Raw genomic sequence first — 27,603 nt, 5'->3', positions numbered from 1 at the left:
CACTAGTTAACAGCACCTCAACCCCATCTCCAATGTGTTGTAATACTTGCTCCCATTCTCTTCAGAATTACCACACTAGGTTCTGCTTGTCCCACTACACTGAAAACTGCTTTTGTCCGGGTAACCAATAATATGGAATTTACTAAGTCTGCAAGTCAAATCTTGGTCCTGATCTGACATAACATTGACTTGGTTGACTGTATTCCTTCCTTCTTGAAATATTTTTGTACACGGCTTCCAAGATACAACTATCCTACCTACTAATCCTCTTCTACCTCACTGGCTGCTCCGGCTTGATCTCCCAAAGTCTAAATGTTGGGGTTCAGGCCTTGGGTGTCTTTTCTCCTTCATTCACACCCTCTTGCCAGGTTACCTCATCCAGTTTCATGGTTTTACGTTGTCAACTGAAGAATAACGAGGTTCATAAATTTAGAAAGGAGAGCTTTATTTTTCACAAAGAAAAATAAAACTGAGTGTCCAGTATGTGCCAAGCAAGGTGTCTGCCACTGATGGAGCAATGCCCAAGCAGCGGACACCAAGGCCAGGAAGGGGAAGGCTGGACAGAAGGGTCTGAGAAAACCGTGAAAAAATGGAGGAGGGAGATGAGGAATAAGAACAGGAGGAGGAGGAAGAGGAGGGGGAGAAAGGATGAGGGGCAGGAGGAAGAGGGAGAGGAGAAAGCGGAAGGGGGGGAGGAAGAAGAGGATGAGGAGGAGGGAGTTGGAAGGGGAAGAGGAAGGGGGCAGAAGTCAGAAGAAGAGGGGGAGGAGAAAGAGGAAGAACAGTAAGAAGAGGTGGAAGAAAGACAAGGGGGGGAGGAGGAGGGTGGGGAGGAGCTTCGCCGCGGCCTGCTCCGCCCAGCCAGGGTCCGTGGCCGCATGGCTTCGGTCTCCTCTGCGACCTTCTTGGGCCACGGGGCTCGGTCCCTACTGCAGTTCCTGCGGCTGGTGGGGCAGCTCAAGGTGAGCGGGCACCAGGCCCGGAGGCCGCGGCCGAGCGGGTGGGACTGTGGAGCGGCGGAGCTTCCGGCTCCCCGCTGGGCCCGCGGCCTTTCCCCTTCCTGCGCTGGGTCCGCCGCGCCGAATTCGGGAAAGGCCCCAGTCCAGGGGATGTGGCGGCGCCTCGCGGAGGATGGACGGAGGAAGAAGCCGGAGGGGCAGCCGGGCCAGCTGGGACGGCACAAAGTCTGAGCCTAGAGCTCGGAGCCGCGGGGGCCGCGAGCTCCGCCCTGCAGCCGTGCCAGTTCCCAGAGAGTAGCCGGCCTCGCCCTTACTGCACTGAGCTTTTCCGGGGCTCAAGACTCCAGAACCACGTGCGTGTGTGTGTGTGTGTGTGTGTGTGTGTGTGTGTGTGTGTGTAGGGTGGGGGCTGCTTCTGAGCACGGGTGGAAAGAATAGAATCTGTCGGCTCTGCAGATTTTAAGTGGAGCGCTTTACCTCTGTCTCACAGTTACTTCCAGAAACAAGACTTTTCTCAAGGCCACCCCCCAAACAGGATTTAATGTCATACACATGAGTTTCATCATGTGTGTCTTCCCCGTCTCTCTCCCAAGTTCAAAGTAAATTATCTGTTTCATGCCACTCTGACTACTAGTTATAACATTCCTTAGCGATGTAGAATTCTGAGGAAGAAATGCAGTTTCACAAGATGAGGTTATGATGTGAATAAAAGGAAGAGTCCCGGCACGTGGTAGCATCAAGCAATTAGAAGTGCCCTTATCCCTTGTGCCTCAGAATTTGGAAGCCTATCACTCGTTCACGTTCAGAGCCTTCAATACAGTGTTTTCTGCTTGTGTAGGATTATTTGAAGGCAAAAAGCTGCAATTCTTGTAGTTAGGAAAAATGCAGGTTTTTTTTTTTTTTTTTTAAAGAACTTGCATATGTTCCGTCATTATACATCAGTAACAGAGTAATCTGACGAATGGACTTTGTGACTTATCTCTGTCTTCTCCCCCTTTCATTCTCTGAGCTCTCAAGTTCATTTGATTCCAGATGTCTATCATTTTAGCTAGTTTAGCAAAACATTTTGTAATAGGTTCTGAAACTATGACCTGGTTTCTGTGTGTTATATCCTGGACATCTCTTGAAGAGCATAGCAGATAGTATTTGGTTTTTAAAACTTTTTTCTTCTTCATATTTATCAGAGAGTCCCACGGACTGGCTGGGTATACAGAAATGTCCAGAGGCCGGAGAGCGTGTCAGATCACATGTACCGGATGGCAGTTATGGCTATGGTGATCAAAGATGACTGTCTTAACAAAGACCGGTAAGCTGAGCTGGACTTTGATGCTCGTGAGGGATTCTGGTCTATGGGTGTGCACCCGTTTTTACCACTGAGACCCGTGTCAAATCCTGGTAGGTTAGTTTATAGGTCAAGAAAAATTATTTGAAGCAAACCATACATATTTAGGATGTGGGTTGTGTTGCCTCCGTTGTTGTAAACTGCAGTCTGGGTTTTATGTTGGCAAGTGATAGAGCCTGCCTAGGGTATCAGAGAAGACTTAAGTGTGATATTGGGGCCTTGAAGGTGAGTGTGTTGTGTCTAAAATTCTAGCATTGTATTAGTACACTGTGTGCTCTTTTCTAGTGCCTTTTATGGATAGTAGCATACATTGGTGAGGCTCTTTTTGGAGTTGTATGTGCAAGACAGCTGAGAAAGAGGTATCCTCTCCCCCTTCATTCAATTGACAAGTGTTAAAATGCTTTTTGAGCACAGAACAAAAGTAAGTTTACTAGCATATAAGAGAGTAAATAAATCCCAAGTGAATTACACAGGCCCAAAATAACTTCTATAAGAAGTGAAACATAAGTTATAGTTGAAAATGTTAAGTATTTTAAGAGTAGGGGAGATCCCCTGTTCTTGGTTGATCTTTATGGAGGAGGTGCAATCTGAGTTGAGCTCTAGAGGGTTAACATAGGCAGAGAGGTAGGAGAAGGCACTGCATGCAAAGAGAAGGGCAGATAAACCAAAGCCCTGAGTGTAGGAAAGTAAAGGAGTATTTTGCAAATGAGAAATAAATCAACTTGACTGCAGCAAAGGGTTCGTTGGGGAAGCCTGAGTAGTCCTCTGTTACTCAGCAGATGGTGTGGAGCTGAGGAGGTTTTTGGCAAATAGTACAAGGTGAAAGTGAAGTCCAATAGAGATGCAATTTGGAGTAGTCTGGGATTTGAACTGGACCAGAAAGAGAGTAGACGCAGGGAAATCTCATAGGACACTGTTAGGCCTTGTATTGCCTCGGTAGTATGGGAGGCTAAAACATACTGGCCCAATCGGGCATTTATCTCATTACTTGACTTCCTGTTTTGATGATGATTATCAGAACTACTATTCCTTAACCACTAATAATCATAACCACTTATTGAATGATTCACACATGTCAGGAACATGAAAGTTGTTAAATGTAATTTTTTTTTTTTGAGACAGTCTCACTCTGTTGCCCAGGCTGGAGTGCAGTGGTGCAATGTCAGCCCACTGCAACCTCCGCCTCCCAGATTCAAACAATTCTCCTGCCTCAGCCTCCTGAGTAGCTGGGATTACAGGTGTGTGCCACCACACCTGGCTAATTTTTGTATTTTTAGTACAGATGGGGTTTCACCATATTGCTGGGCTGATCTCAAACTCCTGACCTCAGGTGATCCTCCTGCCTTGTCCTCTCAAAGTGCTGGTATTACAGATATCAGCCACCACACCCGGCCTATTTATCAGCCTTTTAAAGTGAGATTTCAGAGACAAACCATTTAAGAAAAAAAATTCATGCTAACAATTTCCCCTATACTCACATGTATTTTATTGAATATGAACTAACAGTTTTGATCAGAACTGTTGTAGGCTGGCAGAATATAACTACTTTAGAAAATACTACATTAAAATACTCTGTTAAGGTGGAGAAAAAAATATATTTTATGCAATTTTGGAAGAATATAGAGAAGGAACTTGTAGTGAATATAATTCTGTGTAATTATTCAACATTTCTTGCCTGATCAGATGTGTACGCCTAGCCCTGGTTCATGATATGGCAGAATGCATCGTTGGGGACATAGCACCAGCAGATAACATCCCCAAGGAAGAAAAACATAGGCGAGAAGAGGTCAGTGTTGACTGTTGACTCTGCAAAAAACCACCAGAAAAACCTGTTGCTGAAGCAAAGCTAAGTTTATGAGACCTGTTGCGGTTAGGGAAAATACTGCCTTGATAGTCTTAGTAGTGTCTTAGGAAGGGGAAGGTCAGGGGAGGATAATTTTAGAGATTCAGGGCCTGGGCTGGAGAGTGTTAAGATGGATCTGACAAGTTAGGCAACTAGCTGGGATTGCACAGTTTAGGACATAATAGATTTAGATTAGTAAACATATGAAGGAAGGTCGTAATGAGTTTTGAAGAGTAAACTGTTAGTGTTGACTCTGTTTTAGGGGGTTTACAGCCTTATCTTCTAGAAGCAGGGATTTTCTGGAGTAAGCAGCAGATTGGATTTTGCTTGTTGTGTTAATCTGTTCTTTCGTAGCTTTTATGAAGAAATACCTGAGGCAGGTAATTTTTATTTTATTTTATTTTTGTTAATTTCAACTTTTATTTTAGATACAGGATATATGTGTAGATTTGTTACATGGGAATATTCTGTGATGCTGAGGTTTGGAGTACAGATCCTGTCACCCTGATAGTAACCCAATAGGTAGTTTTTTTAACCCCCCTCTCCCTCCACCCTCTAGTAGTCCACAGTGTCTGTTGTTCCCTTGATTATGTGTATGTGTGCTTAATACTTAGCTTCCACTTACAAGTGAGAACATCCAGTATTTGATTTTCTGTTCCTGTGTTAATTTACTTAAGATTATGACCTCCAGCTCCATCCACAGTGCTGCAAAGGACATGATTTCATTCTTTTTCATGGCTACATAGTATTCCATGGTATATATGTACCACATTTTCTTTAACCAGTCTACCAGTGATGGGCACCTAGGTTGATTCCATGTCTTTGCTGTTGTTAATAGTGCAACAGTAAAGGTATGAGTACATGTGTCTTTTTGGTAGACTGATTATTTTCTTTTGGGTATATACTCAGTAATGGGATTGATGGATTGAATAGTAGCTGTAAGTTCTTTGAGAAATCTCTAGACTGCTTTCCATACTGGCTGGACTAATTTACATTCATACCAACAGTGTATAATCATTCCCTTTTCCCCACAGCCTCACCAGCTGTGGAGAAAAAAAAGTCTTTTTTTGACTTTTTAATAGTAGAGTAATTTATAAAGAAAAGAGGTTTAATTGGCTCATAGTTCTGCAGGTTGTACGGGAGGCATAGCACAGGCATCTGCTCCTGTTGAGGGCCTCAGGAAGCTTCTAATCATGATGGGAGGCAAAGGGGGAACGGGTGCATCACATGGCAAGAGCGAGAGCAAGAGAGAGAGGGTGGGGAGGTGTCACACTCTTTGAAACAACCACATCTCATTTGAACTAATTGATCAAGAACTCACTCATTATGAAGGGGATGGCGTTAAACTATTCATGAGGGATCCATCCCCGTGATCCAATACCTCCTTCTAGGCCCCACCTCTAACACTGGAGGTCACATTTCGCATGAGATTTGGAGGGGACAAACATCCAAACCCTATCACTTGTCTCATCCTTAACACAATAAGAGGGGTTTATGTCTGCTCCCAGCTTTGTTTAACACAGGGACAGAAAATTGTGTTGGTTTCAGTTCTCCCTAATATGTAGCTGTAGATAGTATAACTTTCATTAGAACAGTAGAAATAGCTGGAATTTAAATGAGGTTGTAGGAAATTCTCCATGCTAAATAAGCTCTTTGGAGAGAAGTTCTATAAATCACAAATTGAATCATTATTATAATTATTATTTAGTAAATTTTAAATTACTCCTTTAACTTAGGGGTTGAAAGTAAAGAAAAATAAAATATTTGTATTAGAAAGAAATGAATAACATCAATAATGTATTAAATTACCATCAATTTGGACTCTAAACCCAGAGCCCAGGGCAAACGAGGAAGATGTGTTTGAAGCAGAAGTTGGAAAATGAAGGAAGCCTTTTTTGAATGCTGAATGGTTGGTTTTCAATTCAAGAGTTATTGCTAGCTACTTTTATTGGAGGCCTAAGAGATTGGTCCTAAACTGCTGAGTAGTAGGAGTCTTTAGTGAGATGGTTTAACAGGGCAAGTAGGCTTAAATGTCTATTCTCAGAGCTGGGGAGACTGGAGCTTGTAGGGAAAGGAAAGAGAGATCAGACTGTTACTGTGTCTATGTAGAAAAGGAAGACATAAGAAACTCCATTTTGATCTGTATTTTGAATACACCTATAGAGTAACAGGGGCTCAGTAGCTAGCAGGATTTTTGCCCTCCAAAGGTAAGAAGAGCCACAAGGAATGAGGGTCCCAGTTTAAGAGTTCCAACCTACCCAAAAGTATAGACACAAGGGGAATCATATAAGGAATGTGTTCGTCCTGCCAAAGTTTAGGTCCAAGATACAGGCTGACCAAGACAGGAAAAGGGGAGGAGTCTAAGGAAATGTTTCTCTATATGAATCTGCACTGCTATGAATAAAGAACTGTTCTGTTGACTGGCCAAATTAATATAAAAAGAAACCAATTAGTTCGAGATTCTGAGTTGCAGAAAGGAATTGGCACCTGAACCAGAGGATGGTGAATAATGAAGTATAACACAGAGGGAAGGGAAGGGAAAAAATTCCTCAATTATACAGCTGATTGCAGGATAGTTTTATTCAAGGGTAAGTCTGGACATTGTGGATGAGAAATCATATTCTGAAGTACCAGTGAGACATCGAAGTCCTTAAAGTGAAGAGAAGGCAAGGAGAAATGGGGCCCAGAGAAAAAAGACAGATTTCCCTCTGGAAGCACACAGTGAATTTGAGATTCACTCCACAGAGGAGCAAGTCAAAACCTTCTGGAGAAGAACCAGTCAGTGTGAACCATCTCCAACAACTGGAAATGAGGAAGATCTACGACTGTTCCTACAAGAGCTGAGTCCTGGCTGGTGACACCCCATGGACAGGCACAGAGGGGACCTGAGCAATCAGAGAGGGTACTGCTGCCTTCCAGGATGCTATTTCCTGGCTTTGATGAAAAACCTTTCTAGCCTCATTAAACCTCCTGACTGCTGCCCACTCCTGCTGATTCACAGGGGATTCAATGTCATAAGCAGAAGGCAATGGGGAAACATCTTAAAGAATCACAAGGTCTTAGACAAGAAACCAAAGGTTTGGAGAGCACTGATGTTCTATTGCCTCTTCCTGCTGCTAGTCAGGATTTGGGAAGAGAGAAGAAAATGAGGGAGGTGAACAATTCTTTATGCAGATGGTGTTTATGAACAAGATTTGGATGTCTGAACCATGCATTAAGATAATTAAATGAGGATTTCTTGGCTCCTGGTGGAATCTGCCTAATGAGAACCAGGAAACCTCATTTGCCCTTGCTGGCTAGATCATTGAGCCTCTGAACTGAAGTAGGAGGGAGAAAAAATACAGTGGTCCCTCAGTATGTATGGAGTATTGGTTCCAGGACCCCCATAGATAACCAAATCTGCAGATGCTCAAGATAAAATGGTGTCATATTTGTATATCACCTGCACATATCCTCCCATATACTTTGTCATCTCTGTTTTACTTATGATACCTAATATAATGCAAATGCTATGTAAATAGTTGGTAACGCTGTATTGTTTTTTATTTGTATCTTTTTTTTTCATTTTTTTTTTTTAAATCTATGGTTGGTTGAATCCATTAATGCAAAACCCGCAGATATGGAGGACCAACTGTACTTGATAAACCTGGAGGACTGATTGTTTTGGAGAAAAGTGGGTATGAAGATGAAAGGGAGAATGAGGGCATAGAAGCAGCAAATTTAGAAAGGGGGCCAAAAGCAATACTTGTAGTCTGGCCTCATTCCTAAACATATTAACATACACTTGATATTATAATGCAAGTTGATAAATGATGTCTGATAAGGATCACCGTGATCTAGTGAGGTGGAACTTGAAGCTGGAATACAGCAGTGGCAGGTCATATTCCTTTGCAAAGGGAAAACCTTATTGAAACAGAAGGCAGAGTCGTGGTATGCATGTGTCTGGGAGGGTTAAAGTTGCTAAAGAACTGGGAGATTACAGCGAGAATGGAACTTTATTATAGAGTGAGCATGACAAGAAGGAGAAAATGAAAAACATAGCAAACATGTATAGAGTGCTTATTATGTGCCAGATTTATAAAGTGCTTAGTATTGGCACATAATAAGCACTTTATGTGTATTAACTGCTTAATCCTTATGATCCTCTTAGGTAGGTACCATTATTTGACCCCATTGTGTAGATGAGAAACCTGAAGGACAAAGAGGTCAAATGACTTGCTCAGGGTTCCACAATTGGTATTAATAAATGGCGAGCCGGGTTTGAAACCCAGTCTGGATCTAGTCTTCAGTTGACTGCTACACTCTTCAGCCTCATCAGTGTCTGAATGATGAATAATACCTTCCAGATACTTGTCACAAAACTGACACAAAATATTTGCCAAAAGCTTCATTCAGCTCAGCACTTTAGGCAGATTTTTGACATATTTTGCTAACAGAGGACGAGGCTAGGGAAGCTGTCACTCTAAATCTATGTCTGAACAACAAGGTGAAACTCAGTATAGAAGTGGAAGTAGCAGGGCACATTGCTTGCCAGGAAGGGAAAGACTGGCATACTTAGCTGTGTGCCCTGGACCCGAGCCATGTTGATTTCAGAGGGTTCAATTAAAAAGGTAGGCGTGATTCTGGTATATGCTGCCAAACAAAGAATATTAACTCTCTACAAGGTTGCAAAAATGCAGTTCTGATTGTGTGATAACAAATTCCAATCAGCCTAGATTCAGAAAATCATAGTTCGGTTTCAGGAAGAGAGCAACAACATAGTTGCTGTTTTGTTTTTTAAAGAATATGGTGATTTTAAACAAGAAGCCTATTAATAACTTAGTAATTGGACATCATCACCAAAAAGCCAAATCAGTCTTACACTGCTCTTAAAGGAATATAGTATCTAGCACGAGGAAGGGGATGATTCCATTTTATTCCACCTTGGTCAGATCATACATAAATCACTGTATGCAGTTCTGGGTGTGTCGTTTTAAAGAGAATAAAGTAGTCTCTTGTCAGAGCAGGACTTTCATATTTGCATTCCAAAGTTGAGATTTTCATATACCTGTATGTACATATGATTTAGTTATTTCTTTTCAACTGGAAGTAGTTGGCAAACTTGTGTTCCTGGAATTATGTAGAGAAAAGCAATCTATAAAGACACAGTTGATTTGTGAAAATATAAAGTATTTTCTCAAGTATTCTTGGCTGAAATTTATGAAAAAGAAACAAGAATGCATGTACAACATAACACTAAATTTCTTCATACTAAGGGTAGTGTGATGCTACCACTCTATAACTCAATAAGCCATTCAAGATGGTGATGTTATTTATAAGAGTGGATTGTTGACATTGGCAAATGTGGTTTGCTCTGGAAGTGGTTGTATTCTGTAACATTTTTTTCTCCCAGTAATAAATAAATATACACACAAATGTCCAATTTTGTTTTCATTGCTTTCCTGCAACTCACTATTTTATGTAAGACCTTTATATTGCCAAAAATGGTTTTTATAGCCATATTCCGTTCAAAGAGCCTAGCCTCTGTGGTTAGAAGGACTGAGGCTGATTAAAAGGTATGGAATGAAGGTGGTGAAGGAATTTGAAGCCATTTGAGAATACTGGAGTAATTCAGAAATAAAGGAAGGATACTAGAGTAACTCATAAATAAAGGAGGAGACTGGAGGATAAGGGTAGCTCCTGAAATCTTTGGGACTACAAAGTACAGAAAGCCTAGAAGTACAGGACAACCTCTACTCTCTTATTTCATCTCTGCTTTTCATTAGGTTTTGGCTAACTCTCATGCTTCTCCTTGTGGTGGGGAATATGGATCCTCTCCTAGCCTCTGCTTGACAAATGCAGATGGCCCCTGAGTGGCCTGGTTTGAATTATAAGGTTATCTCTTGGACCAGTCAGTGTGGCCACAGATAGTCCAGCCCAGTGGGGTCACTGTCCACCTGTTTGACATTGTGTTTGTGGGTGAGAGAGGAAAGCAGGAGGGATGGGTTAGGTGTGGTAGAAAATTTTTAGCTTGATGTAAGAAAGTAATTTCTGCCAGTACTGCCGAAAGCCATGGGGCAGCCTCTTGAGGTACTAGGCTTCCTCCCACTGCATACATTTTTGGAAAGAGAATAGAAGTGTTCCATGATGCTATTGAAGGGTTCAGATACTACATGGATGGTTTAGCTAATTGCTGTTTAATATCCCTTTTCAGCCTGTGAGTCTGTGAGCCTACAAAATTCTATCATGTAACCTCATTTATGTTAATGACAATAATTGCTCATTTGTGTTGTACTTTACATCTTGCAATAAAAACATATTAACAATAGAAAATGAATATACAAAAAATCTCTTTGAGCTTTGTAATTCAGTATTCCTTTCCCATTCTCCCCACTCAGGTTTGTTTTGAACTCTTGTATGCTTATGATTGAAATGTATGTGGGTATGTTGTGATTTATCCACAGATGTAAAATCCTTGGAACACCTCTGATATTTTTGTAATTGTCTCATGACCTCTTCATTGTCCTTTTCTATGTCTGTTGTGTTGTAGACCACAAAATAGGTGCCAAGCAAAGCCCATATGAATGATTACACTTATTTTTTTAAGGTTTACAACTGCCTGCCTTCCTTACAAGTTATAAATATTGTCCAATATAGGCCAGTTTACTCTGCTGCCCCTGTGGGAGTTGTTTGTAAGAATCCGAACCTATTTGTCTTTTGCAGAGTAGTTGTTAACTTTGATAAATGTCAATATAATTAAAGTAATGGTGATATTTCAGGAAGCTATGAAGCAGATAACCCGACTACTACCAGAGGACCTCAGAAAGGAGCTCTATGAACTTTGGGAAGTAAGTATATATAATGCATTACTGTTTTTAATTTGTAACTGAATTTATATGACTCCCTGATGCTGTAGTTGACTTAGATGATCTTAACAGGGGGTCCGTAACTTATTACTGTCTGGTTTGTGTCTGTTTGTCACTTCCCAGCTGCTGCAGAAACTTCTCCTGATGGATAGAAATTTTGTATCTCCCCAAGTTCCCCATTTCCCTCGCCACCCCAACTCCTGGCAGTTGACTCACAGCCCTGGATTTCTTGCTGCTTTGCCCACACCCACCCATTTTTGGTCCTTGAAAAGAACATGGACTTGGGGATAGTTCAGAGCTGGGATTGAATCCCACCTCTCCACTTTGAAGTTCTGTGACCTCGGCACGTTTCCCTCACTGAGTCTGTTGCTCATCTGTAAGACCCTGGAGGGTTGTTAGGGTTGGATGAGGTCAAGGTGAAGTGCCACAGAGATGTGTGACATGGAACAGGGCTCTACCAGTGCTCACTCCCTTCCCAGTGCTGCTGACAGTGAAGGGAGGTTCGGCTGGAAGGAAAGGGCAGGTTCAGCTTTTTTTTCCCATTGCTTCCCTCTTCTGCTGTTGTCTTTCATTTGTGAAGGGGAAAAAAAAATTCCCATTTCCAGTTACAGTTTCTCTCTTCCAGCCAGTCCACACTGGCCCTTCCTTGCTTGAGCCCTAAGCCTCTCTTATTCGTGGATAGCCTTCCCTCCCACTCTTACTTTTCACATTTTCTTCAAAGTCTATATTCATCCTCCTGTCTTAGAGCTTGATCTTCCACCTTCCCCTTCTACACTCAGGCCCCTTCCCACTTTGCCTCTGCCAAAGCTGGCAGAATTTCCTGTCTTACTGCTTCATGTGTTGGGGTCAGGTCGTCCCTTGTCTTAGGAGTGAGAGGGGAAGTGCCCAGGGTTGAAACCCTGTACAACTCCCTCTCCTAGAAATGCCATGTAACACTCAGATTCTGTATGGCACTGCCATTTTCTGTGGTTTGGGTTGATGATGGGATGAAATAGCCATCGTAAGGCTTTCAGGTGTGATGCAGAGACCAGAGCCTTGCAGCCAGAGACCTGAGTTTGAATTCCAACTCCTATTTACACACCCACATGTGAGTTACTTGACTCTATTTAACCTCATTTTCTCCGCTAGAAAATGAGAGTCATACAGGTTCCTACACCCTTATCCCCAGTTATGAAATTTGAAAAGCTCAGAGAACCAGTTTTTAGGAAATTTGACCTGACCTGAACTCATTAGGCAGCAAATCTTACTTGAACCAATGTGAGGCTATTTAGAGTCCTCATCCATCTCTCTTGGCATGAAAATTAGTATTCTTTGATGCAGAAATCTTCATCCAGTAACTGAGTGCTGCCCCAGACCTCACTAGAGGCGTGACTTAGTATATACCGCATGTACTATATTATTTTTCTAAAATAAGAAAATGGTGAAATCTGAAAGCTCTAGCCCCAGGGTTTAAGATGAGAGATTGTAGGCCTTCAATACCTATCTCGTTGAATAACCATGAAAATTAAACCTGGCAAAGTATGTGTGGTATCTAACTTGGAATCTGGCTCAGATGGTACCTGTTACTACTAGGTATAGCAGGGTGTCTTTAGAAAAGTGTGCCTCATCTCAAAGTATATACTTTCAAATGAACTTTCAGAACATTCCTTATATGTTGGGAAATAATGGAGTGGAGTTAGGTTGCATCTCATACATAAAAGAAAAAACAATAGCACCTCATGTATTGTCGCCTAAGGGGGAAACACTCTTGTATTAATAATTTGAAAAACTTCTACAATAATTTGTACCTTTGTGCTTAATTATTGTAAACATGGTGGCAGTTATCTATCAAAGTATTTTCTTAGCTATCAGCAACTGGTGAAAAACTACTGCAAAATTTACTGTAGTGTCTTCCAAAGATAAATGCTACAAAAGCTATTTAGAACGGCTTTGAATTTGAATAAATATAAAACACAGAGAATTAAAACACTTGATAACCCCTAAACAGGTAACAATTTTACTATCTTATAAATGTCATTGGTTGAATTAATGAAGCCTGATAAAGATTTCTCTCCAAAAGCAAAAGGAGGATTCTTCCTTGCCTTTTTGTAGCTTTTGGTTATCGCAGTCCTTGTCTCGCAGACACATCACTCCAGTCTCTTCCCTGTAGTTACATGGTATTGGCCCTATGTCAGAACCCATGTCCAAATTTCCCTCTATTGAATAAGGGTCCACTCTTATCCAGTAAGACCACATCTTAACTTGATCACTTCTGTCGAGACCCTGTTTCCAAATAAGGTCACATTCACAGGTCACCTTTATAGGCTGTAGGTGTACATACATTTTTCAACATAGTATTCAACACAGTACAAGTTTCTGTAATAATTTATGCATTTGATACTTCATGTCTGTTGTTAGTACATAAGCTTCAGACTTCCAAGGTTCAAATAGTGGCTCCCCTGTTTACTAGCTGTGAGATCTTGAGCAATTTACTTAATCTCTATGCCTCAATTTCCTCGTCTGTAAAATGAGGATATAATTGGCAATATATGAGGCAATAATTATAGGGTTATAGGAATTAAAGTAATTAATATACATAAAGCAATGAGGATACTGCCTGGCACATAGTAAGCTCTATTTTTCTCTGTCTCCAGTCCATGTATCAAGGTTTTTGGTTTAAGAAAGTAGGGTCATTCTGTACCCATTGAGCTTAGAATAGCATGTAACTAACATAGAAAATGACAGTTGATTGGTTTTAGAAATGCTAATTACAACTATTTATCACTTTAAAATGTTTCTCAGCCCAGAGGATCACATCTATTTGCAGCCATTAAACATCCTTGATTATAATTTATCTTTTATCATAGAAGGTGAAATCACATTTCACCAAGCCAAGAAAAAACATTTTTTTTTTCTGAAAGTATCACAGAAAGATGTCTACTCCACCACCTGCATTTTGCCTTAAAGAAATGTCCTTTTCAGCCCCAAGGCATGAGGGGAGCCTCTCCTGCACGTGAAATGCCTAGCACTCCCCACCGTCCTTGGATTGTTTCTAACCCCAAGTTTTCTCTCCACATTGTCAGAAGTTCAGGCAATTGGAGATACAGTTAAGTTAACAAGTACCCTTTTAAAAATATCTTCCCCCAATTCATTCTTCAAAGTACAGGTGGGGCTTGATGTAGAGCAGCATGAGGACCCCAGGACCCTGAAGGGAGAGTTGCTAGGAGGTTGGAGAGGGGAAGATGCAAAAGATAAACTTTCAAGAGATCAGCACTTCACTCAGGGCCAACATTTTCCCCAGGAAGGAGAAGGAAATGTTTAATCTCACTGTTTTCCTTTCCTCTGCCTATTTAGTCCTCCATTTTCAGGACCTAGAATTTGAGTCTCCGGCCTGCTTGGACTCCTTGCCCCTCTGTTTCTTCGAAACCCCAATCTGAGTCATTTGGTCACATGTCCTCTCCTGTCCTACCAGAAGGCTGCGAAACACTGATTCAGAGTCTCTGTGCCTGGGGACTGGGGTCACAGCTGCCCTGGCCACCAGGCTCTGCAGAGCCCCAGGGCTGCTAGCACCCCATCAGTGGTCCTCAGGTCACCTCCCTGCTCCTCTCTCCCCATCCCCTGTCTCTGCCCCACATCAGCTGTTCAGCCCTCTCTTCAAGCATCTACCTTGCCACTTCTCCCCTGATTTTATAGCAAGTATTCTTGCCTCTTCCTTCTTTGAGAACATAGACGCTGTCAGATAGGAAGTTTTCCAGCTTTTTAGAAGACTTGCGAGTATGTTCATACAACCCTATTTTGGAATAATTTTCCCTGAATGCCACATTTCCCTACTTCTCTTCACAACTAAACAGGTGAGGTGTTGCCTGCACTTCCTGCTTCTGCTTCCTCATGGCCACCATGCTGTGACTGGCAGGCCCACCAGGCACTGCTCTTGCTAAGTTCACAGCCGGCCTTCATGTGGCTGAATCCGGCAACCCCGCTCTACCTGTGTGCTGCCCGACACTGTGGCAGCCTGAGGTGTTGCCACTGCCTTGATGAAAACCTCATCCCTCAGGTCGTGAGATTGTGCTCTCCTGGTTTTCTCTGTGCCTTTCTGGCTGTTTCTTTTTTCAAATGTTCCCCTCCTTCAACCTACATCTTCAGAATCTGTGTCTTCCTCTCAGGGCCATGTCCTTGGCCTTCTTTTCTCTCCACACACCTCCTGTGCTTCAGCAATCATGTGCTGATTGCTCCATAGATTCTACTGAAAAACCTTCCTCCTAAACCCGAGACACATAAATCCAGCAGCCTCCTGAACAGCTCCACCTAATCATCCACAGGAACCTCGACTCAACAGCTTCACGCCTGTACCTGTTCTCTTCTGCCATTTATATTATTTTTAAAGCCTTTTATTGAGAAATAAAAAACTCAAAACCATGCAAAAGCCCAAGAGTAGCATAATGAGTTATTAGAAAGATAACTTTCTTCTAACTCTACAACTCAGGTAAAGATTTAGAACTTTTTCATTCACCACAGAAGCCCTTCCCCGTGCCCTGATCCAAACACCCTCCCTACCCAAATTAACCACTACCCTGATTTTCACAGATATCCTAGAATGTCTTTAAGGTTTAATCACTTAACTCTTCATTTCTAGATATTTTAGTTTAATCACGCTCACTTTTTTTTAAAGCTTAATGTCTTTTAAATTTCCTTTAATCTACAGTCTCCCCCTTCATTTCTTTCTTTTTCTTATAATTTACCTGTTGAATCTCCAGACCATTTGGCCTTTAGAGTTTCCCATAGTTTCCCAGTTGCACACTTGTGGTGCAGGTCGCGTTTCTCTGTTCTCTTATTTTATACAGATTGGCAGCTGGATCCACAGACTGGATCAGACTCAGGTTGGAACCTTTTGGCAAAACTAGGGGGGCATATTGGATTCTTTTGGTCATGCACTACATAATGACTAGTTTTTCTTCATGCTCACATTCCTTAATACTTCGGGGCTTCAGAATGGTAATATTCTAATATTTTATTTTTGTTTTTATTTATTAGCTGAAATACTTTTGTGCTTCACTCTCATCTACTCTGATTACAGTTCATATAGGAAATAATGCTTCTTCGATAGCAGAAATGGCAGGGTGTTCCAGCTTCATCTTGAGCATATTCCACCCTGACCTCCTGTTTTGCTTTTTGTTTGTTTATTTTAAAATAGAAAATGGTATTTCAAGACCACATAATGAGCATTATAGATGGTCATTGTACATATAATACCTTGTGAGTTCATACTGATGTTTTCAATTCAACTTCAGTACTACAGAGGTTTTACTTAACCACTTCTCTGTTATGGTACATATCCTTTTTTCCACAACAGGAATTCTGGCTATATAGTACAGAGAGGATGCTAGCATTAGAATGTTTTATACATGCTCATTTGCTTTATCCTTCTTTACACATGAACTAGTCTCAGAATGACAGTTGTATACACCACCATCATTAATTCTGATTACTGAAAACAATTTTTAAAACGGTTTTGCCTATACTATCCCTGAGTCACCCTATTTTTTTAAATAGTTCTACTATATCTACATTGTTAAAACATTTCACCATTACACACTATAACCTTTTCTTTTTTAACTGCATTTAGTTTTACTTCTACAGGTAACCGTATAGATATGTTCAGCACCAGTCCTCATGTCAATTTCTCAACAGTTTTGGTTTTCTGAGACTCGTTGCCTAGTAGATTCCTCATGAAAGGCTCACAGAACAGTATTCCTACTTCTTGCATGTTATTAATAGTTTCTCTGTGTTCTTTATACTTGAAAGTCAGTTTCACTGCATGTAAAATCTTTGCTCCCAGTTTCTTTTCTTGAATATCTTAAATCAGATTATTTATATCAAAATAGAAGTAACAGATTGAAGATTTAAGGTCCCGGGATCCTTATACTGCTCTACATCAAGCCCCACCTGTACTTTGAGGGACAGATGGGGAGAGACATTTTTAAAAGGGTACTTGTTAAGCCAACTGTATCTCCAGTTGACTGAACTTCTGACAATACGGAGAAGCTGTTGAAGTCTGATCATAATTTTATTTTCCTTAAATGCTAGATACTCTTTTTACATAGATGTCCAAAGGATTTTTTTTCTTTTAATTCTGGTAATTTTATTAGAATGTGTCTTCATGTTGCTCATTCTGGGTTAATATCCTTAGGTATTTAGCATGCATTTTCAATATATACTTTGAAATTTCTTATAGAAAATTTAATTTTAAGGTTTTCTTGAGGTATAGTTTTCCTTTTGCTTTTCTTTTCTTTTTTCTGGGACTCTTCTGTATCTGTATGTTGGTTCTTCTTTGCCTGTCTTCACTATTTGTCACCTTATTTCAAACTCTTTATATCATCTTCATTTCTGTTCAACTTTTAAACTTATCCTCCTTTTCCATTTCTATTTCTCTTAAGGCATTATTTATCATATTTAATTACCCTTGTGTTCCTTTTTGCTTAGTTTCTAAAACAACCTTTTATCTTACATTTCACTGTTTTTATGTTGTTCTTCTACATCTTATATCATTTTCTTTTTTTTTTTTTTTATATACTTCAAGTTCTGGGATATATGTGGAGAATGTGCAGGTTTGTTACCTAGATATACATGTGGCATGGTGGTTTCCTGCACCCACCAACCCATCATCTACATTAGGTATTTCTCCTAATGCTATCACTCCCCTTGCCCCCCACCCGCTGGCAGGCCCCAGTGTGTGTTGTTCCCCTCCCTGTGCCGATATGTTCTTATTGTTCCATTCCCACTTACAAGTGAGAACATATGGTGGTTGGTTTTCTGTTCCTGTGTTAGTTTGCTGAGAATGATGGTTTCCAGCTTCATCCATGTCCCTGCGAAGGATATGAACTCATTCTTTTTTATGCCTTCATAGTATTCCATGGTGTATATGTACCACATTGTCTTTTTCCAGTCTAACATTGATGGGCATTAGGGTTGGTTCCAAGTCTTTGCTATTGTGACTAGTGCCCCATTAAACGTATGTGTGCATGTGTCTTTATAGCAGCATGATTTATAATCCTTTGGGTATATTCCCAGTAATGGGATGGCTGGGTCAAATGGTATTTCTAGTTCTAGATCCTTGAGAATTTGCCACATTGTCTTCCACAATGGTTGAACTAATTTACACTTCCACCAACAGTGTAGAAGCATTCCTATTTCTCCACATCCTCTCCAGCATCTGTTGTTTCCTGACTTTTAATGATTGCCATTCTAACTGGCGTGATATGGTATCTCATTGTGGTTTTGATTTGCATCTCTCTAATGACCAGTGATGATGAGCTTTCTTTCATATGTTAGTTGGCCACATAAATGTCTTCTTTTGGACAGTGTCTGTTCATATCCTTTGCCCACTTTTTGATGTGGTTGGTTGTTTTTTTCTTGTAAATTTGTTCAAGTTCCTGGTGGATTGTGGATATTAGCCCTTTGTCAGATGCATAAATTGCAGAAATTTTCTCCCATTCTGTAGACTGCCTGTTTACTCTGATGATGGTTTCTTTTGCTGTGCAGAAGCTCTTTAGTTTAATTAGATCCCATTTGTCAATTTTGGCTTTTGTTGCAATTGCTTTTGGTGTTTTAGTCATGAGGTCTTTGCCCATGCCTATGTCCTGAATGGTGTTGCCTAGGTTTTCTTCTAGGTTTTAGGTCTTACGTTTAAATCTTTAATCCATCTTGAGTTAATTTTTGTATAAGGTGAAAGGAAGGGGTCCAGTTTCAGTTTTCTGCATATGACTAGCCATTTTCCCATTTATTAAATATGGAATCCTTTCTGCATTGCTTGTTTTTGTCAGGTTTGTCAAAGATCAGATGGTTGTAGGTGTGTGTCTTGTTATTTCTGAGACCTCTGTTCTGTTCCATTGGTCTAAATGTCTGTTTTGGTACCAGTACCATGCTGTTTTGGTTACTGTAGCCTTATAGTATAGTTTGAAGTCAGGTAGCATGATGCCTCCAGCTTTGTTCTTTTTGCTTGAGATTGTCTTGGCTATATGAGCTCTTTTTTGGTTCCATATGAAAGTAGTTTTTTTCTAATTCTGTGAAGAAAGTCAATGGTCGCTTTATAGGAGTAGCATTGAATATATAAATTACTTTGGCCAGAATGGCCATTTTCACGATATTGATTCTTCCTATCCATGAGCATGGAATGTTTTTCCATTTGTTTGTGTCCTCTCTTATTTCCTTGAGCAGTGGTTTGTAGTTCTTGAAGTGGTCCTTCACATTCCTTGTAAGTTGTATTCCTAGGTATTTTATTCTCTTTCTAGCAATTGTGAATGAGAATTTGCTCATGTTTTGGCTCTCTGTTTGTCTATAATTAATTGGTGTATAGGAATGCTTGTGATTTTTGCACGTTGATTTTTTATCCTGAGACTTTGCTAAAGTTGCTTATCACCTTAAGAGTTTTGGGGCTGAGATGATGGGGTTTTCTAAATAGACAATCATGTCATCTGCAAACAGAGGTAATTTGACTTCCTCTCTTCCTATTTGAATACCCTTTATTTCTTTCTCTTGCCTGATTGCCCTGGCCAGAACTTCTAATACTATGTTGAATAGGAGTGGTGAGAGAGGGCATCCTTATCTTGTGCCAGTTTTCAAAGGGAATTCTTCCAGCTTTCGCCCATTCAGTATAATATTGGCTGTGGGTTTGTCATAAATAGCTCTTGTTATTTTGAGATATGTTCCATCGATACCTAGTTTATTGGGAGTTTTTAGCATGAAGGTGTGTTGAATTTTATCAAAGACCTTTTCTGTATCTGCTGAGATAATCATGTGATTTTTGTCATTGGTTCTGTTTATGTGATGGATTATATTTATTGATTTGCGTATGTTGAACCAGCCTTGCATCCCAAAGATGAAGCCTATATTTAGGATAGTTAGCTGTTCTTGTTGCATTCATCCCTTTACCATTATGTAATGCCCTTCTTTGTCTTTTTTTTATATTTGTTGGCTTAAAGTCTGTTTTATCAGAGACTAGGATTGCAACCCCTGCTTTTTTTTCTTTCCATTTGCTTGGTAAATCTTCCTCCATCCCTTTATTTTGAGCCTATGTGTGTCTTTGCACGTGAGATGGGTCTCCTGAATATAGCACACCAATGGGTCTTGACTCTTTATCCAGTTTTCCAGTCTGTGCCTTTTAATTGGGGCATTTAGCACATTTACATTTAAGGTTGTTATTGTTATGTGTGAATTTGATCATGTCATTATGATACTAGCTGGTTATTTTGCCCATTAGTTGATGTAGTTTCTTCATAGTGTCGATGGTCTTTGCATTTTGGTTTGTTTTTGCAGTGGCTAGTACTGGTTTTCCCTTTGCATATTTAGTGCTTCCTTCAGGAACTCTTGCAAGGCAGGCCTGGTGGTGACAGAATCCCTCAGCATTTGCTTCTATGTAAAGGATTTTATTTCTCCTTCACTTATGAAGCTTAGTTTGACTGGATATGCAACTATGGGTTGAAAATTCTTTTCTTTTTCCTTTTTTTTTTTTTGAGATGGAATCTTGCTCTTATCAGCCCGGGCTGGAGTGCAATGGCACAATCTCGGCTCACTGCAATCTCTGCCTCCTGGGTTTCAGCAATTCTCCTGCCTCAGCCTCCCGAGTAACTGAGATTACAGGTGCCCACCACCCCGCCTGGCTAATTTTTGTATTTTTAATAGAGATGGGGTTTCACCATGTTGGCCAGGCTCATCTTGAACTCCTGACCTCAGATGATCTGCCCACCCGGGCCTCCCAAAATGCTGGGATTACAGGCATAAGCCACTGTGCCCGGCCCATTTTTTTAAAGAATGTTGAGTATTGGCCCCGACTCTCTTCTGACTTGTAGGATTTCTGCAGAGGATCCGCTGTTAGTCTGATGGGCTTCCCTTTGTGGCTAACCCGACCTTTCTCTCTGGCTGCTCTTAACATTTTTTCCTCCATTTCAACTTTGGTGAATCTGACAATTATGTGTCTTGGGGTTGCTTTTCTTTAGGAGTATTGTTGTGGTGGTCTCTGTATTTCGTGAATTTGAATGTTGGCCTGTCTGGCTCAGTTGGGGAAGTTCTCCTGGATAATATCTTGAAGTGTGTTTTCCAACTTGGTTCCATTCTCCTCATCACTTTCAGGTACACCAGTCAAACATTTGGTCTTTTCACATAGTCCCATATTTCTTGGAGGCTTTGTTCATTCTTTTTCATTCTTTTTTCTCTAATCTTGTCTTCACGCTTTATTTCATTAACTTGATCTTCAAAGTCTGATGTGGTTTCTTCCCCTTGATTGATTTGGCTGTTGATACTTGTGTATGCTTCACGAAGTTCTCATGCTGTGTTTTTCAACTCCATTGGGTCATTTATGCTCTTTTCTAAGCTGTTTATTCTAGTTAGCAATTCCTGTAACTTTTTCTCAAGGTTCTTAGCTTCCTTGCATTGGGTTAGAACATGCTCCTTTAGCTCGGAGGAGTTTGTTGTTACCCACCTTCTGAATCCTACTTCTGTCAATTTGTCAAACTCATTCTCCCTCCAATTTTGTTCCCTTGCTGGTGAAGAATTGTGATCCTTTGTAGGAGAAGGGGCATTCTGATTTTTTGAATTTTCAACCTTTTTATGCTGTTTTTTCCTCATCTTTATGGATTTATCTACCTTTGGTCTTTGCTGTTGGTGACCTTTGGATGGAGTTTTTGTGTGGTTGTCCTTTCTGTCAATGTTGATGCTACTCCTTTCTGTTTGTTAGTTTTCCTTCTAACAGGCCCCTCTTCTGCAGGTCTGCTGGAGTTTGCTGGGAGTCCACTCCAGACCCTGTTTGCCTGGGTATCACCAGCAGAGGCTGCAGAACAGCAAAGATTGCTGCCTGTTCCTTCCTCTGGAAGCTTCGTCCCAGAGGGGCACCCCCTAGATGCCAGCTGGAGCTCTCCTGTATATGGTGTCTGTCGACCCCTGCTGGGAGGTATCTCCCAGTCAGGAAGCACGGAGGTCAGGGACCCACTTGAGGAGAGAGTCTTTCCGTTAGCAGAGCTTGAGACTGTGCTAGGAGATCCACTACTGCCTTCAGAGCCAGCAGGCAGGCACATTGAAGTCTGTTGAAGCTGCACCCACAGCCGCCCCTTCCCCCACGTGCTCTGTCCCAAGGAGATGGGAGTTTTATCTATAAGCCCCTGACTAGGGCTGTGGCCTTTCTTTCAGAGATGTCCTGCCCAGAGAGGAGGAATTTGGGAGGTACTCTTGCTACAGCGGGTTTGCAGCACTATGGTGGACTCCACCCAGTTAGAACTTCCAGCAGCTTTGTTTACACTCAAGCCTCAGTAATGGTGGATGCCCCTACCCGCACCAAGCTCGAGCGTCCCACATTGACTTCACGCCGCTGTGCTGGCAGCGAGAATTTCAAGCCAGTGGATCTTAGCTTGCTGGGCTCTGTGGAGGTGGGATGCACTGTGCAAGACCACTTGGCTGCCTGACTTCAGCCCCCTTTCTAGGGGAGTGAGCAGTTGTGTCTCGCTGGCATTCCAGGTACCACTGGGGTATGAAAAAAAAAACTCCTGCAGCTCGCTCACTGTCTGCCCAAACAGCTGCCCAGATTTGTGCTTGAAACCCAGGGCCCTTGTAGTGTAAGTACCTGCGGGAATCTCCTGGTCTGTGGGTTGCAAAGACTGTGGGAAAAGCATAGTATCTGGGCCAGAATGCACCATTCCTCACAGCACAGTCCCTCACGGCTTCCCTTGGCTAGGGGAGGCAGTTCCCTGACTCCTTGCGTTTCCTGGGAGAGATGAAGCCTCATCCTGCTTCGCCTCACCCTCCATGGGCTGTACCCACTGTCTAACCAGTCCCAATGAGATGAGCCGGGTACCCTAGTTGGAAATGCAGAAATCACCCGCCGTCTGCTTTGGTCTTGCTGGGAGCTGCAGACCAGAGCTATTCCTATTAGGCCATCTTGCCCAGGGAATCTCGTCTTGTATCATTTTTTAAATGTCTTTTATCTGTTTCTGAAATACAGATTCGAGTTCTCTTTTAAAAATGTAGCATCTTTTTTTTTTTTTTTTTTTTTTTTTTTTGATACGGAGTCTGGCTCTGTCGCCCAGGCTGGAGTGCAGTGGCCGGATCTCAGCTCACTGCAAGCTCTGCCTCCCGGGTTTAAGCCATTCTCCTGCCTCAGCCTCCTGAGTAGCTGGGACTACAGGTGCCCGCCACCTCACCCGGCTAGTTTTTTGTATTTTTTTTTAGTAGAGACGGGGTTTCACCGTGTTAGCCAGGATGGTCTCGATCTCCTGACCTCGTGATCCGCCCGTCCGGGCCTCCGAAGGTGCTGGGATTACAGGCTTGAGCCACCGCGCCCGGCCAAATGTAGTATCTTTTTGATATGTCTTTTTGACACAAATTGGCTGTAAGATGTTATTTTGCTTCTTATTCTTTTTATCTTATGGGATAGCTATATAGGATATGACCTTTCTGCCTTTCTGTTGCTTATTTTGATTGGCAGTTAGTTTTACTGAACTTTGAAGGGAAATTTGGTTCAAGTTGCTCTTTTTCTTTGTTTTTTCATTTTTATTTATTTTTAAATTGACAAAAATTGTTTATATTTATGGCACACAACATGATATTTTGAAATATATAAATATGGAATGGCTAATCAAGCTAATTAACATATGCGTTACCTCACATACTATATTTTGTGGTGAGAACAGGTTGCATTTTTAACTTCAGAGCTGCTTCTGCTTTTGTTGTTGTTGTTGTGTTTTTTTAAATGTAGCATTAAAAAAAATGTGGTGGCTTGCTTTTAGAGATGTCCTCCTGGCTTTGTTCCCCTTCCCCTTTTTTATCTGGGTCTTTTTTTCATCTGTGTTATTTGTATCCCACTCAATTTTGATTTTCTTCCCAGAAGTTTCTCCTCATGTGGGCCCTCTCCTGGAAAGGAGCCCCAGCAGGTCAGATTGGAAAATTCACTAGGGCTGGGCTGTCTTTGATGTAAGCTCCTTGTGCTCATCCACTATTGGAGTGGGCAAGATCCCTCCCAGTGTCAACTACTGTTCTTAAAATGTGAGATGTCTAGAGAAAACCTTTTGGCCCTTTTGAGATTCTCCTATTCTCGGGTCCGTCAGACATTAATCCTCTTACTCCCATGCTGATGTCATGCAGGGCTTATGGCTGGAGGTAGTTGTCTCTACTTGCATATATTTGAACTTGATTGGAATGTCATGTCCCCCAGTTTTTGATTGGGTTTTGCTGTTTCTTTGCTGTGTCAGTTTTTGTCTGTTTCTTCTCTTTTGCTGACCCTTTTATCGTGAACCTAGTTACTCAAACCAGAAACTAGGCAGTCATTTTCAGTTTTCCTTCTCGTTTACTTTTCTATTTTAGTTCACTTCTTTATCCTTAATATTTCTTAAATCCTACCACTTCTTTCCATTTTCACTGTTACTATCTTACACCAGATTCCTATAACATCTCTGCTAGTGCTACAGTCTTAGAATCTGATCTCTCTGTTTCCAGTCTAGATATTATCCACCTGTAGTTAGTGACCTTTCTGAAATGCAAATCTGAACCCAACTCTTCCTGATATTAAGAGCTACTTGCAATAATTTCTCCAAATGCCAATCTTTTTTCTCACCCCTAGAGTTCTGTCTGTAGTATTATTTTGTGTGCTTTGCCTTTTTATTGGAGAATGCCTATATCATTATTTTTTGAGGGAAAATTTCAATAATTTATATTTCTTTTAAAAGAAATCTGTAAGTTCACAAGAATTTGTTATAAGATGTATTGTATTTCCTAATGGTCTTTAAATATTTTTCTCACTTTCAACTTTCAACAGAAAAAAATAAATTCTAGACTGCTATGCCTGGAGTATTCCATTTCCTTTTGTGAAATCATGAACTTGAATTTATTAAACATAAATATATAACTGTAAATGTGAATAAACAAATAAAATGAAATTATTTTTAAGTGCCTTTGAGATAAAGCAAAGTGTGTTTGGTTCCATATTTAAATGATTCCCCTGTATAGTTCTCAGCTTTATCAAATCCAAGTAGCTGCCTTTATAAGAATAAGCATGTAATAAAAACTAAGAAACCTTTAAGTGATTCATATCACATCACCCTGCCAAGAAACCATGACAGGTTTATTATCTGAACACATCTGGGGTAGAATTACAAACAAGAACTTGGCAGGGAAACCATTTGGGAGCACTTTGGTCTTAATAGAAGAATGAATCTATATAGTATTAATTGGGACTTGCAGTTGGGTGGCAAGCATCATTCTATAAGAAGCAGACCTCCTGGAGCTTCTTGTTCGAAGTCTGCACTGCAGAGGGAGGGACCAGTGGGAAGAGAAAGGTAAAGAAACTGCTCCCACCCACCACATTCACCACCCTCCCGCTGCAACACATGCACACACCAGTGCATGCAAACCTCAGATCTTGGCTGTGTCCTCAATAGTCTTAACCCAGAGAAACTTAATTAAATCTACCCTATGTGGAAAGTAAGCAGAGAGATTCCCAGGTGAAGTGGTAACCAAAAGTAAATGATAAAGCTAGAAATTCACTTACAAATGACAAGAAAACCTGACATGAAATGGAGAGGGAAATATATGTTTGAGAGGCATAAGATGAAATATCAGCTTGAAGTTAAAAATATCTGAACTACTTAGGTAGATTAAAGAATAATGATCTGAAAATGAAGACAGGTATTAAACAGGAAGAAAAGATCTTGGAAGTACGTAAGATGAATATATGAGACTTCCATGGCTTCTGGTAGAATACTTAGAATAGAGAGACTCTATACTCTTTCTTGTATAGAGTCCTGGTGTTAGGCTGTGAAATTACAAGAGAAGCATCTCTGAAGGATTTCTAAACAGTAGAGAAATGGGGCCGATACAGAATGTACTTGTAGCTGTCACTCTGATTTCTGGTGCCAGAGTCAGAATTTTCCCGGGATACCCTATTATGCAGTGCTAATCATGCTGCTTTAATTGTCCCTTTACTTAGGAGTACGAGACCCAATCTAGTGCAGAAGCCAAATTTGTGAAGCAGCTAGACCAATGTGAGATGATTCTTCAGGCATCTGAATATGAAGACCTTGAACACGAACCTGGAAGACTGCAAGACTTCTATGATTCCACAGCAGGTACTCAACACCATTTTCAACAAGAGTCCGTTTTAGTTTGGCTTACTCAGTGTAGTGACCAATGTTAACATTAGGGAAACCCACTGTTAGTACCCTTATCTGACCCTTTCACGTGGAGCATCTAAAAAGAAAGGGAAGGAAGCGTTCGGGTAAGAGGTTGAGGATAGGAAATAAATGGAATAGAGTTTAATGTGGAATGAACAGTAAGCAACAACAGACACAGGCAAGAACAGACTGTGAGAGAAGAGATGTTGGGGTGAACAGTCCCCCGTGCTAGCCGTCATGGACCTACGATAGCTTAGAGCTTGGTTGCTACCAAAGCAGAAATCTGGGGAGGTCTGAGGAGCAGGGATGACAGTACAGATCAGCCAATTGAAGTGTAGAGGTGTTTACAAGAGAGACACCTGCATCCTTGTTTACATCCTGAGCCGGCCTAGCCCCTCTGATCTTCCTCCTTGTCTTTTCATATATAGGTGCTTCATTCTCCTTACTTAATTGCAGGTTTGGGATGGGCAGAGATTGTCGTCAGCTTTCTGAGCTCTCACACCTGAGTTTTCCCATAGTTCCTGGTAGAGGCACCCAGGAGCCTGGTGAACTTTCCCCTAGCTCTGCCTAATTGATGATTCCTTGCCTGAGTCTCATCCTTATTCTCAGTTGCACCTGGGGTGACAGAGAGTAAATGCCAAGTGGTCCCCTTTGGCCCCTTCCCAGGACCTGCAATCTCCTTCTGCTTTGGAGTGAAGCATGGGTCAGATCACAGACTAGAGCCCCCAGTGAACCCTGGGATCAAGCTGGGGAAATGAATGTACTCTCTTGTCAATATGGGAATGTATTTTTTGCTGTTCTTTTGCTTTGCAGGAAAATTCAATCACCCTGAGATAGTCCAGCTTGTTTCTGAACTTGAGGCAGAAAGAAACGCTAACATAGCTGCAGCTGCCAGTGAGCCACACTCCTGAGACACTCTCTAGATTGCTGCACTCCTGTAAAAAACATTATTTTTCCATTTCATTGTATTGTGTTTTGCCATTGTTGGTCTGTTGATTTCCCTAGATGTGAGTCTGTTTGTTTTCAGTTGTCTGGACTTCAGCAAGAAATGTGATATAACTTGGGCACTAAAGCCACAGAACAGGAAGCGGTTATGAAAGTGCCATGGATGAAGACTGGAGGGGGCAGTGCCTGTTTATGAACTAAATAAATAAATATTAAACACCTAAAACTTTGGAGTATTTATTGGAGATTTGAAATCATCTTATTCTGACTTAATTACCAATATCCCGGAAGGCCAGATTCATTGAACAATAGAAAATTTCATTATGATTGCTTTTAAGAACAGATTCTTCAGCTGATTTAGTGATAAAAATCCAGAAAAGAAAATGTACTAGTAATGTATTCTCTCCCCAGATGAAATTGCTGCCTTATTCAGATTCACTGTCTTGAGCCAGATTTTGAATTTCACTGCAGACTGGTTCAGACTCCTAATCATAGGCTTGTAAACCTACTAATAAATAGGCTCTTCCCCTCTTCCCAGTAC

At 41.1% G+C, this 27,603-nt stretch overlaps 1 protein-coding gene across 1 annotated transcript; it reads left to right on the top strand.

Annotated features, from left to right (window-relative positions):
* The first annotated feature begins 825 nt into the window (after window positions 1–825).
* On the top strand, window positions 826–27,288 carry HDDC2 (HD domain containing 2). Its single transcript, XM_008007159.3, has 6 exons — window positions 826–962; window positions 2,144–2,265; window positions 3,985–4,087; window positions 10,903–10,971; window positions 25,934–26,072; window positions 26,931–27,288. The coding sequence occupies exons 1-6, from the start codon at window positions 879–881 to the stop codon at window positions 27,026–27,028; spliced, it is 615 nt and encodes a 204-aa protein (XP_008005350.1). The 5' UTR covers window positions 826–878; the 3' UTR covers window positions 27,029–27,288.
* The last annotated feature ends 315 nt before the right edge of the window (window positions 27,289–27,603 follow it).

This window comes from Chlorocebus sabaeus, chromosome 13 (genome assembly GCF_047675955.1).
Source record: "Chlorocebus sabaeus isolate Y175 chromosome 13, mChlSab1.0.hap1, whole genome shotgun sequence".
Classification (NCBI taxonomy): domain Eukaryota; kingdom Metazoa; phylum Chordata; class Mammalia; order Primates; family Cercopithecidae; genus Chlorocebus; species Chlorocebus sabaeus.
Note: the sequence above shows the minus strand (reverse complement) of the source record. Positions and strands in the feature narration are given on the sequence as shown.

Coding starts and splice junctions, on each gene's coding strand:
- HDDC2 (XM_008007159.3), top strand. CDS start 879: ATGGCTTCGGTCTCCTCTGCGACCTTCTTGGGCCACGGGGCTCGGTCC. Junction 963..2,143: donor GGCTGGTGGGGCAGCTCAAG/GTGAGCGGGCAC, acceptor CATATTTATCAG/AGAGTCCCACGGACTGGCTG. Junction 2,266..3,984: donor GACTGTCTTAACAAAGACCG/GTAAGCTGAGCT, acceptor TTGCCTGATCAG/ATGTGTACGCCTAGCCCTGG.